Consider the following 12069-nt stretch of genomic DNA (forward strand, 5'->3'; position numbering starts at 1 on the left):
AAAACACGTGGAGATGAGTTTGGGGACCACTGCTGCAATTGGGACAGACGGTCTGGCACCTCCACCAGGAAGACAGTGGTAAAGGTGGTGAAGAGGGGGTAGGTTCCAGGTAGAAAAGGCCATAGAAAGTTTCAAGAAGGGCTGGAAAATGACAGCAGCAACCTATCTTGGTGACTTTCCAAACACTTGAGAGCGGTCCCTGGCCCATCCAGCAGACCTCGATCAGAGGCACTTAACAAAGCCGAAGAGGGCACCCTTGACAGCAGGGCCCCTTGGACAAAGCATTTACTTCCTCAGGTCTGAAGTTTCGGACAAACAGGAAGAACAAATGTCTGATTCGTCCCATGGCCTTAGACTGAATTCTGCTATCTTAAAATGCCTTCTCATCCTGAGATCTCTGATTTTGGCTTAATGCAAGGCTAAAAAGACATCTGAGATGCCACATCAATTCAAGCCTTGTTCTTTGAATAAATAAATAGTGCAGCTTTCTTGTTTCTCCCCCCTTGGACTTTCCTCTGCCTACAGGACTTCCGCTTGACTTGCCTCTGACGGGGGCAGGGGGGCAGGGGGGTGGGCGGTGGCACTGAGTGGGGCGAGAGAGAAATCCCCCTGGGGACCATGACCGATGTCGTGGTTCACCGTGACAAGGCTGAGCGGAGCAGCACCCAGGGCACAGGTGCTGGTCCCAACACATCCACGGCATTTTGACTCAGAACAGCTACCTAATGAGACAACGCCTACTACCCTTGTCAGTGCAGACAGCCTAATGCACTGGACGGGGGAAAACAGAAAACGTCAATAACCTCACGATCCAGGGTAATAACGAAGGTCACAGAGAAGACCATCCAAGGTGAGCAGCACGTAACAGAACTTTAATAAATAAACCTCATCTCCGTCTGATGAGCACCATTAAAAAATACTGTTTGGGAATCGGGAAATGGTTAAGGAAACTACACTCTGCTTCTTTGCTAATCTGTTTCAGCTTTTTTTTTTTTTTTTTGCTCTTTAGGGCTATATCTGGCATATGGAAGTTCCCAGGCTAGGGATCGAATCATAGCTGCAGCTGCCAGCCTACACCACGCCCACAGAAACACCAGATCAGAGCCACGCCTGTGACCTACACCACAGCTCACAACAACACTGGATCCTTAACTCACTGAGCAGAGCCAGGGTTCAAACCAGCATCCTCATAAATACTAGTTGTTGTTTCCACTGAGCCACAGTGGAAACTCTGGTTGTAGCGATCTGTAAGAGGCAGGCCCTCGTGAGTTTGTTTGGCTGTCCCATCCAGGTCACTTCTTTTCACGAAGCCCTCCTGTGCAGGTCACAGGCCACAGGACTGCCTCCCTGACCCTGGCTGAGAACCTTCCGCTGGTCCACAAGGGAGAAATATAGCAAGGCTGGGCTGGCACAGCAGAGTTTGAGACAGGCGTGAGCACTGGAAGGCTGCTAACTAGAAACAAACAGGCAGAGAAAAGCAGAATGAGAAGCTGCTGCCTGGCCCCAGCGAAACTGCTCAGTTCTCAGCCCCAGTCCGTTAAGCCCTTGGTTTCTTGGAGTGGGAACTGCATCTGCCCAGCAAAGCCCTCTTTGTTGCTTAACGTCATTTGGCTGAAATTTATCAATTAGGATTTTGCAGCCATTTGGAAAGATAAAGCTATAAAAGAAAAGGTATTAAATTGCATAGCTCCCATGTTTGTAGTCCTAAGAAAAAGCCATGTAGATATGAATGCCAGCTGGAAGGAAAATAGCAACACACCTCTGGTAATTTTACGAGTGATTATTTTCCTACGTTTTTTCGAATGACCACAAGATTGTTAAGGTGCTCATAATTTTCAAAAGAAACTATTGGGCAACCAAATAAACATTTAATATGTGAGCTATAAAGCCCCCTTAAATGATTTTCGAAGTAACAGCCTAGTGGATAAATGACCATATTTGATACAGTTGTCCCAGAATTGACAGAAATGAGAATGTTCCCCAAAAGGTAAAGGAAAATGGTCACTTGAGATCTCATCCACATCAGTTCTTTCACATTTTTACAAAAGGAAAAACAAACAGATTCAGTAGTTTGTTCATTTCGGATTTTTTGCACATTAGTTATTCACAGGCAGGGCCCTCCTACAGTGTAGACAACATCAGGGTTCTCAGAGAGCTTGGATTCGTAACCTCGAACTTGAGCTTCTAAGTTCAAACACTCATAACTCAGAAATGTGTTTAACCCTGAATCCACTATGGCCCTGCAAGATTCCAGACACAATTCCCAAACCTCTTCCCCGTCCAACCACCCCAATTCTGGTTTTTTGTTTATTTGTTTTCTTGTTGTTGTTGGGGCTGTTTGTTTGTTTTTTGCTTTTTAGGGCTGTACCCACAACATAGCCTGGAAGTTCCCAGGCTAGGGGTCGAATCAGAGCTGCAGGTGCCAGCCTATACCACAGCCACAGCAAAGGTGGATCTGAGCCAAATCTTCAGCCTATACCACAGCTCACAGCCACACCAGATCCTTAACCCACTGAGCGATGCCAGGGATCTACCCTGAGTCTTCATGGATACTAATCAGGTTTGTTACCACTGAGCCATGACGGGAACTCCCACCAACCACCCCGATTTGAACAGCAGCTTTATCTTCCTGTGCTGATCAGCCTAACCTGATGCTTGCCATCAACTCTCTTAAGTGCCAAAGCCCCCATAACTGGGCAGGCTCTTGGTACTATTGAAGGTTAGTGCTGCCAGGGGTCAGCTGGTCCAGTCCGTTCATTTTACTGATGAGAGCACGGTGTCCAGAGAGGAGAAAGGACTGCTTCAGCGCTATGCACACACTTGCTGATGAGTGTGCAAAGGGCCTGCGGTCATTCCAGCTCTTCTGGAGTCAGCTCTTTGAGATCACCCAAGGAGGGAAGTTTGAGCCTTGGCACTGAGCACAGCCTCAGACTCTGGTGGCCTTCTCTGAACACTGTTCAAGGAAAGATCTTGTCCAGAACGACTTCCTTCCCATCCTTGAGCTGTCACGGACTCCTGCCCAGGGAAGCCTGCAGGGATTCTTACCTCCACAGGGCGTGCCAGCGACTCTCCTAAGGAATTTAACCCACTCCTCCATTTCCGCCTGGGAGCTGGCCATGAGGACATAGGAGTCCTGTCCCGTGCGACTCTGGTCACATGAGGCTGGGGGAAGAAGTAACACTAGTAAAGGTCGTACAGTGGTCAGGAGCCAGAGCAAGGGGCGACGGCGGGAAATCGAAAGTGAATTGCTTCTTTGGTGCAATTCGACAGCCAGTCAAACAACACAAATGCATTACCTGCTTATCTTCAGCAGTACTGAGTATCTAGGCACATTTATTGTTTTTGCTGAAGCTCCAGTTCTACAGACAAATCATTGAATTTGCAATTGGGATGATTTGGACTGAGATCTGCTCCCATGGAGGACAGAAGCCATTTCCTACCAAAAAGTCAGAGGAAGTGTGAGGGGCAGTGGCAGTACCAGAAGAGACAGGCTCAGCCCATAGGAGTGTTTGAAGACTTGGTGGACCACACCCATCATGGATACTTTCCTAAACTTCCCCTGAGCTCCACTGGCAGGTGGGGCGGGGAGGAGGAGGGGACAGCCACTGGGGAAGGAGGGACAGTGAGCACATGGGTGCCTTCCTCACAAATCAATCGGTTCATGATTACTGCCTTCCTGCCAGCACAAGACATTGCACACAGTAGGTTCTCAATACGTGGTTGACAAAAAAATGAAATTTGTTAGGACTTCACCATTTTCACTGTAAACCCCAAATTGTAAACAGACATCTGTAGTATTTCCGGGGTTGGTGCTATCAAATGGACAGAAGGGTGGAGGAAATGGCAAGGGGGCAGGGGTGGGGAAAGGAACCCAAGAGAAAGAATGAGAGAAAGTGACAAATAGAGAAAAATAGGGAGAGAAAGAAGAGGAGAGGGAGAAGGAGAGCATCAAACATAGACAAGAAAGTAACAGCCATCCCTTTCAATTACAAGATGCTGTTAAATTTCAAATTGCTTAGGGAGCCATCAATCCATTCTGCTCATCCTATCAGGGCATTTCCTTCAAAAAAAAAAAGCCTGTTCTACTACCATGTGACCCAACAATTTCATTCCTGGGTATACATCTGAAAGAAACAAAAACACTAATTCAAAAAGATACACACGTCCCAATGTTCATAGCCGCATTCTTTACAATTGCCAGGGTATGGAAGCAACCTAAGTGTCCATCAACAGATGAATGGATAAAAATGTGCTATATATATATATATATATATATATATATACACATACAATGGAATATTACTCATCCATAAAAAGGACCAAATTTTGCCATTTGCAACACATAGATGGACCTAGAGGGCATTATTCTAAGTGAAGTCAGTCAGAGAGAGAAAGACAAATACTATATGATATTACTTATATGTGAAATCTAAAAAAACATAAAACCTCGTGAATATAACAAAAAAGAAGCAGACTCAGATACAGAGAACAAACTAGTGGTTACCAAGGGGGAAAAGGAAGGAGGGAGGGGCAAGGTAGAGGCAGAGAATGAAGAGGTACAAACTTTTAGCTGTAAAATAAGCTACAAGGATATATTATACAACAAGAGGAATATAGCCAATATTTCACAGTTATTACTATAAATGGAGTATAACTTTTTAAAATTGTAACTATATTATACACCTGTAATTTATAAAATACCATACATCAACTATAGTTTGATTTTTTTTTTAGAAAGCTAAAAAAAAAAAAAAAAGGAGCCTCTTCTAGCTGCCCAGTTGCACCCAAACCTGTATTTTCTTGCATAGCAACAAAATACTTTCAAATTTCCTTTGTTTCCAGTCTCCTGAACCTATCTTAATATCATCCAGCCTCAGCTTCTTTCATGCTCTGGAACAACCTGATTCTGAAACCATCTTATCATTGGCTCATCAGCTCTCTGGCCAGAAGGTTCAGTCCGAGGAAGCCCTGGCCATTTAGGAACATCCTGAGACTGGGTGTTTCCGGAAGTAAAATCGGCAATAAAAAGCACTCAGCGCAGAACTAAAGAATCCCATGGGAATAGTAATATATTTTTGAAACAGAATAGGGTATTCAGTATCATTTCCACTCTACAAATAGTAGAACTGAAGCCCAGAGATGCAAAGGCCTCCACCCACTGGCACCCAGCAACTTATTGCTAAACTCAGGGCAAGGCCACAGGTCTTTCTCTCAATCATCTCCACTAGCCTATAGTTCTTCAAATTTGACCTTGGCCAAAATTTATCTGGCATCCTTCCCCACCATGCCTACACTCCGGTCTCTTAAGTTGTCAAGAACATGTCTTTGCAGTTTACTTTTATTAAACCTGGGAGATTCCTTTAGTTCTGTCATGGCAACACCAGTGAGAAAAATCCAGTTGTCAGGATGTTGCTGAATGGCCAGGGCTTCCATGGACTGACCTTTCTGGTCAGAAGAGCTGACGACAAGATGGATTCAGAAGCAGATCAATCCAAAGGGTAAAGGAAGTGAGGCTGGGTAATAAGATAGGTTCAAGAGACAAGAACCAAAGGCAATCTGAAAATCTTTTTTTGCCCCACCCCCCGCCCCCAAAAATCAACATTTGGACTCATCAGGGTGCTAGAAAGAGCCGTCTTTGAGGGAAATTGCCTGACATTAATAATACTAAGCCCGTGAACAGCAACTGTGTCCTCAGGCACATACTTTCTGTGACTTGAACATGTTCGACATGGGTCAGTTATTGGGCTGTTTCCCTTGTCAGAAGGAACCTTTCTTCTTTTCTTCTCCTGCTTAAGAAACTCCTCTCCATCCTTTAAGATCTAGCTCAAATGTTATCTTCTCTAGGGAACCTTCTTTCTACATCTCCTCCTCCCACTCTGAATGGAGTGGGGATTCCCCATTCTAAACTCTTGACATCCTATCTTTACCTCCATCACAGCAGTAGCTAAACTGTCCTGAACGTTGGTTTCCTTATCGTCAAAACTGAGTTAGTCACTTAATACGACCAAAGCTGTATCTGTGATCTTCCACCCAAAACCGGTCACATGCACAGGTCTCAGCAAATCCCTCTTTCCTGTTGTTTGAGTGAACCACCTTGGAGTCAACCTTGACTTCTCTTTCTGACATCCAATTTGTCAGCAAATAAAGTCCTCTCTACCCTCAAAATGTGTCCAGAAACTGATTGTTTCTTACTCCCTTCATTATTACTCCCTCCAACCTGGATAATTGCAGTAACCTCCTCACTGGTCTCCCTTCTCTGTCTTTGCCCCTTTTTATTCTCATTGCAGGCCAAGAGTTAGATTCTGTTACCTCTCTGCTCAAAACCTCCCAATGTCTTTCCATCCTTCTAGTGCAAAAATCTAAATTTTTACCATTGCCTACAGAGCCCGTAAAATCTGTGCCCATGCCTGACCTAATCGCCTCCTCTTCTCCCCTGTCATCCCTCCACTGGAGGCTGCAACCACCGTGGACTTCTTGAAGTTTCCTGAACAACAGAAATAGGCTCAGAGGCTTTGCACTGGCTGTTCCCCCTCCTGGAATGCTCTTCCTCCAGATGTGCATTTGGCTTGCTCCTTCAGCTCCTTCAACTCCTTCAGATCTTGGCCTAGCAGTCACCTTCTCAGTGATGCCTCTTCTGCCCACTCTATTTAAAATGACAAATCAACAACTGCCATCCCCATCTCACACTCTCTCTCTCGGCTTTCTTCCCACAGTACTTATCCCATCATTCAAACTCTACAGTTGTGCTCACTTATTTGGTTGTTGTCAGACTCCCCCCATTAGACTGTAAACAGCGTATAGGCTGTTCTGTTCTTTACTGGACTCCCAGTTTCTACAACAGTGCCCGGTTCATGGCAGGTGTTCAACAAATTTGGTGTAACTCCTCAGAAGGCAGTATCAGAATTAATTGCTACATACACAACAGAAGGAATACTCCCCCCCAATGACACCCTTTGGGTGGAAAAACAGATAGTTATTCTGCGGGGGTATATAGGGAAAGGGAAACTCGCCTTAAATTTTTGGCTGCCTCCAATAAATAAAAACATAGCATAACTACAATGAAATTCTTCTCTGTGGCCCTGGTGGAGCCAACACGGGCAGTCACAGAGAGGGGATCCTGATTAGGAAGGTCATTTCCTGTGTCAGCACTGGCCCTGGAGAATCATCTTGAAGAAGAAGACAAAAAGAGGAACTGAAAATTCTCAGAGTTCCCGTTGTGGCTCAGCATAATGAACCCAACTAGTATCCATGAGGATGAGGGTTCTGTCCCTGGCCTTGCTCAGTGGCTTAGTGATCCAGCGTTGCCATGAGCTTTGGTGTAGGTAGCAGATGTGGCTCAGATCCCACGTTGCTGTGGCTGTGGTGTAGACTGGCAGCTGTAGCTCTGATTCGACTCCTAGCCTGGGAATTTCCATATGCTTCAGGTACAGCCCTAAAAAGAAGAGAAAAAAGAAAGAAAATTCTCTACATCATAACATAAAGGGTTGTCTTATTTTAGGTTGGGTGGAGCCTTGAGAATGATGGCATCTTTAGGAAAATTGTTCCCTGTCTTACTATTGTTTTAGAATTGTTGTGTATGTTTATAAGATGTATGCATATGTGTGCACAAGTACACACATGTGTATATCCGTCCAAGAATTCCCCCAGCAGCCCAGGAGACAGATACAAGTGGACGGATAAAAAGAGAACAAATCTTCATCCTTCGCTCGCGTAGCAAGAGGATTGGAGTTTTGGTGCAAAAGCCCACAGTGGATCTGCAACTGGAGCTCTCAGCAGGGTCACCCTTGATTGAAAATTCAGGCTCTGAGACCTGTTATTATGGGTGATTGCATTCCACAAACTGTGTTCAGAAAGGGATCCTGGGACAAGGAGAAGCCTTGTGGGGAAAGGTGGGGAGTTCTCAAAAAGAAGAGACTGGAAAAGTAGACTCTTCCTCTGAGGAGCAAGAGAAATGAAGAGCCCTTCAGATATAAAGCAAGAGAGGGCCCATGAGGGGATCACCTAGGAAGAGCTGAACTTAAAAAAAAAAAAAAAAAAAAAAAGTGGCTTTCTTTGTTTTCTCTAAATAGTCATAGCCAGTTTGGGGACTGGTTTCAATCATACCTTTTCCTTTAGTAATTGCGAAAGCATCAAATGCTAACATGGCACTTGCTGTTACCAGGCACTATCCCAAGTGTGTCATATGTATTTCTTCACTGAATCCTCACTATCACCATCACTGTCCCAATTTCACAGGGAAAGAAACAGAGGCAGGGAGAATTCAAATAACCGGATCACAGTTACACACATAATAAGTGGCAGGGCCAGGGTGTGGACCTGGGCATGCTGGCTCCAGACGGCGCATGCCTACATTTTCTGCCTGCTGCCTCTCTATCACGTGTCTTAGGCACATGACTGCCCTGTGTGAGTGATAAGAAGGGAGTTCAGGGGAGGGGCGCTCAGGGAACTTTGGTTTTCCCTGCTTTGTCAGCATGGTAGTAGCAGCCTGGCAACAGAGCCAGACTAGCAATCCTGGAGCTGCGGGCTGGAGAGGGAGCAAGAGACAGGGGGAAGCAGCCTCCGCCTGAAAGACTTATACAAACATGAGCAAATTCACTTGAGAGAAACTGAGACAACCCCACCCCCACCCCAGCTTGGCCCAAATGCATTCAAGCAAGATAACTCTTGATTAGAGAGTTTCCCTCCAGTTTGCTGCTAACTTGTACAAGAGGTGAATCACAGCACCTGACACGTGGTAAGTGCTTAATAAGTTGTCATTTCTTCTTAGGTCACATTGAATCACACGAGACGACGGACTGCTGACCATTTGTGACCTACCAACAGGACAATTTCCCATGGTTCAATTTATACTTTATCTGTTAGTTTGACTGTCAAACTCACCTTCAAAACTGAGCTCTATTTTAGTAAGCAAGGATGATGGATTTTCAGATCAGTATCCTAGTGCCTAGCGGATCCCTGGCTCCAAGTAGGCGCTCATGAAATGTTCAGAAAAGCTGAACCCACTTAGTTCACTTGCTGTTAATGAGCTTGTATAGCATCATTAACTACGTACAGAATTACCATGCATTCTTACTAGGCTGGTTAGCTAGCTGGTCGACAGATTCACTGCGGGTAGTCTTGACTCCTGGGATCAGAAGTAAAATGGGAAGGTAATGTATATCTATCTGGTCTTTTGTCACCTACCTGGAATGACTTCAAAGACAAACTTCCCCGCTTCTTCTGGGTTTGTGGCAATCTCCTTGATTGTACTTCCTGGGAGATACATGTAACCCTGAAAGATCAAAAGTGAGGCCTTGAAGATACACAAAAATGTTCTTGCCTATGAACTAAAATTAAGTTGGAGGACAGATAAGATAATGAAGGGAAGGGAAACACAGAAAGCTAGCAACCCAGTTTCAGTGGGAGTCCTTCCGCTAGTTAGACCTCAGTCAAATTAAGTGGCAGCTATGTGAGAGCAAGAGAGGTGCCTTAAGAGACAAGAACAAGGTTCTGACCAGAGAAGGAGCTGAGACCTGGCATCACCAATAATTGCCTCTTCCAAAAGCCCCAATTCCTGGCCAAACCAGACACCTGATCTTTGCTGGGGCAATGCTGAGGCTGGGGAACTGTACCACCCACCAGGCTACCAGAGGGGGAAATGAGGACGGAACCAAAGGTTCATCGAGGGGCTCATGGCAGCAAGAGGTTCTGAGCAGCACACCCCAGGTGTCTGTCCCTTTGCTAAGTACCTTGAATGTATATTACTCATTTAGTTCTTTCAGCAATTCTATAAGCAAGGTATCAGTTATACACGTTTACAAGTGAGGAAACTGGGGATCAGAATGGTTCTCAAATATGCCCAGTGCCACAGAGCTAGGCACTATCCACAGTGCACTGTCACATGCAAAGGGTCCTCGGACCTCACAACAGCCCCATATCAAAAGCATGGCAAGACGGCCACTCCCACTTTGCAGATGAAGAAACCAGCGCTTTGAAAGTCTAACTGCACCAAGGGACACAGCTAACTTGTCCTAGAGCTGCCTACGCATAATTTACATCTCACTGGCTGTCCTAGGTAGTGAGCTGAGTGCACCTGTGTGCCTTGGTTCTAGAACAAACTGTGGCTGAAAAGGATTGGCCACAGACACGTTACAAGGCAAGAATCTTAAGGAACCCTCAGCACTGTTCAGACGCCTGAAAGAATAAATGTTTCTTAAGGGTCTAAACATGAAAATGTCTAAAACTGAGTGAGAAAAAGAGCAGAAGATAAAGAAAGAAGAAGAGGAAGAGGAGGCGGAGGAGAGAAAGGGGAAGAGCAGAAAGAGGGGGAGGAGGGGAGGCAGAGGGAGGAGGACAAGAGAAGAGAAAAAAATATCTGCCTACACTTCCCTTATTTTATTAACTTAAAAATAACCTCCACCTACATGGTCCTCACTGTCTTTAAATAGTATCCAAGACCTCAGAAAACAATGACCCTGAGTTCATGCTGCTGGATAGTATATTCAATAAATGGTATTTCTATACTTGGTGTTTTATTTTATTTGATCAGATGAAACGATCAAATAATAGTTTAGGGAGGTACTTAGGAGAGGCAGGTATCTCTGAAAGGCCACTGTCTTTGTCTTCCTACCAAGCATTGCTCCCTCCCGCCTAAAAAAACAACATGGCTTTTAGCCCTAACTCACAGCCATCATTAAACGTTAAATCATATAAACTTACAAGGAAATATTTTATATTAAAAATAAAGGTGGTAATACTCAGAATGCATCACTTTTTAATTCTTTTTTCTATTTTTTTTCTCTTGCAGTTCCCTAAGACACAATTAGCATACCACACTGTCCAAATTCAAGGTGCACCACGTAACGATTTGACCCACCTACAACATAAAATGATCACTACAATAAATTTGGCGAATATCCATCATCTCATATAGCTATAAAAGAAAAAAAAAAAGAAAAAACTGTTTCTGTTTACCTATTTGCTACATTTTACTATATTTCTGTTCATATGCTCATTTACATGTAATCTATCTGTCCAGCAAAATATTATCTAACACTGTGCTTCTGTGCATCCCTCCTTAACTCTGCAAGTTCAGGGATGCTGGTCGCTTGAACTAGCCATGGTGGGAGTATTTACACCACAGAAATTGGCATATACTACATCCAAACCAGCTCTCTCACCGGAGGGCCATTTGTTAAACATTTCCCAGCATGCCCCCGACATTCTAACTCCACAGAAAGCAGATGAGACAATGGGACGATGACGCCAGGATTGTCTGAAACCATCCTCTAGCAGTGATTGAGGGCATTTTGCTGAGATTTCTGTGTTCAACAACTTCCCTGACAAAGAACCGTTGGGAATGAGTTGTATAAAGCTGCCTCTTATGCCTTAGAGCTGGACAGGCCTTCCTGAGAACTCAGAGAAAAAAAAATGCACAGACTGACTTCTATCAAACCCCAAGTTTCCCCAGAAAAGTATATACGAGTCCACCATACAAGTCCATAATTTATTTAATCATTCTCCTTTGTCGGTCATTTGGTCCAATGTTTCTCATTAAAAATAGCACTACATACATATACCTGATTATTTCCTTTGATTAGCTTCTTAAAACAAGAATGATCCAGTATTCCAGGTCATTCTGGGTATGATACTTTTGACTCTTAGAAATCGATGCAATTTGCTTTCTAGAGAGAATGTGCCAAACATATACACTATCAGTATACACGAGGGCATTTTTCATCTGATTGCTCTAAGATTACTGGGGTATTTGCTGTTTGTTTGTTTGTTTGTTTGTTTGTTTTAGTTTTTTAGGTATCAGGGTATATGTGGGTTTGTTTAAAATTTACAACTAATTTGTATTTTAGTCATAAAGAAAGAAGAAAATTAAAAGTTATGTACAACTCCAATACTGAGAGAAGACTCTGTGTATTTCTTTCCAAGACTTTTCCTGTAAATTACAGATGCATGATTTTTTTTTTCCCCTCAAGAATTGGATAGATAGCACATATATCATCCTCTGTTGTTAACTGCTCTTTTTTTTTTTTTTTTTTTTTAAAACAATTATATCATGGGAGTTCCCGTCGTGGTGCA

The 12069-nt window shown here is 44.1% G+C and overlaps 1 protein-coding gene across 10 annotated transcripts in view; it reads right to left on the reverse strand.

Moving 5' to 3' along the window:
- Positions 1-12069, reverse strand: part of ARHGAP25 (Rho GTPase activating protein 25) — a 94007-nt gene that overhangs the window by 35283 nt on the left and 46655 nt on the right. For 7 of the 10 annotated variants that reach the window (XR_014839677.1, XR_014839678.1, XR_014839675.1 and 4 more), the window contains 2 exons: positions 9184-9271; positions 3046-3162 (listed from right to left, as the gene is read on the reverse strand). Coding sequence is in view for 6 of the 10 variants with exons in the window: in XM_003125069.7 (XP_003125117.4) it covers positions 3046-3162; positions 9184-9271 (205 nt within the window). In the remaining 4 variants the exon portion in view is untranslated. The remainder of the gene's footprint in view (positions 1-3045; positions 3163-9183; positions 9272-12069) is intronic. The other 3 variants (XM_021087416.2, XM_013996089.3, XM_085016115.1) reach the window with 1 other exon arrangement.

The sequence above is a fragment of the Sus scrofa genome, chromosome 3 (genome assembly GCF_054392235.1).
Source record: "Sus scrofa isolate SSC_HxYL_T2T_F1_AM1 chromosome 3, Sscrofa_HxYL_maternal_Yorkshire_Landrace_v2.0, whole genome shotgun sequence".
Classification (NCBI taxonomy): domain Eukaryota; kingdom Metazoa; phylum Chordata; class Mammalia; order Artiodactyla; family Suidae; genus Sus; species Sus scrofa.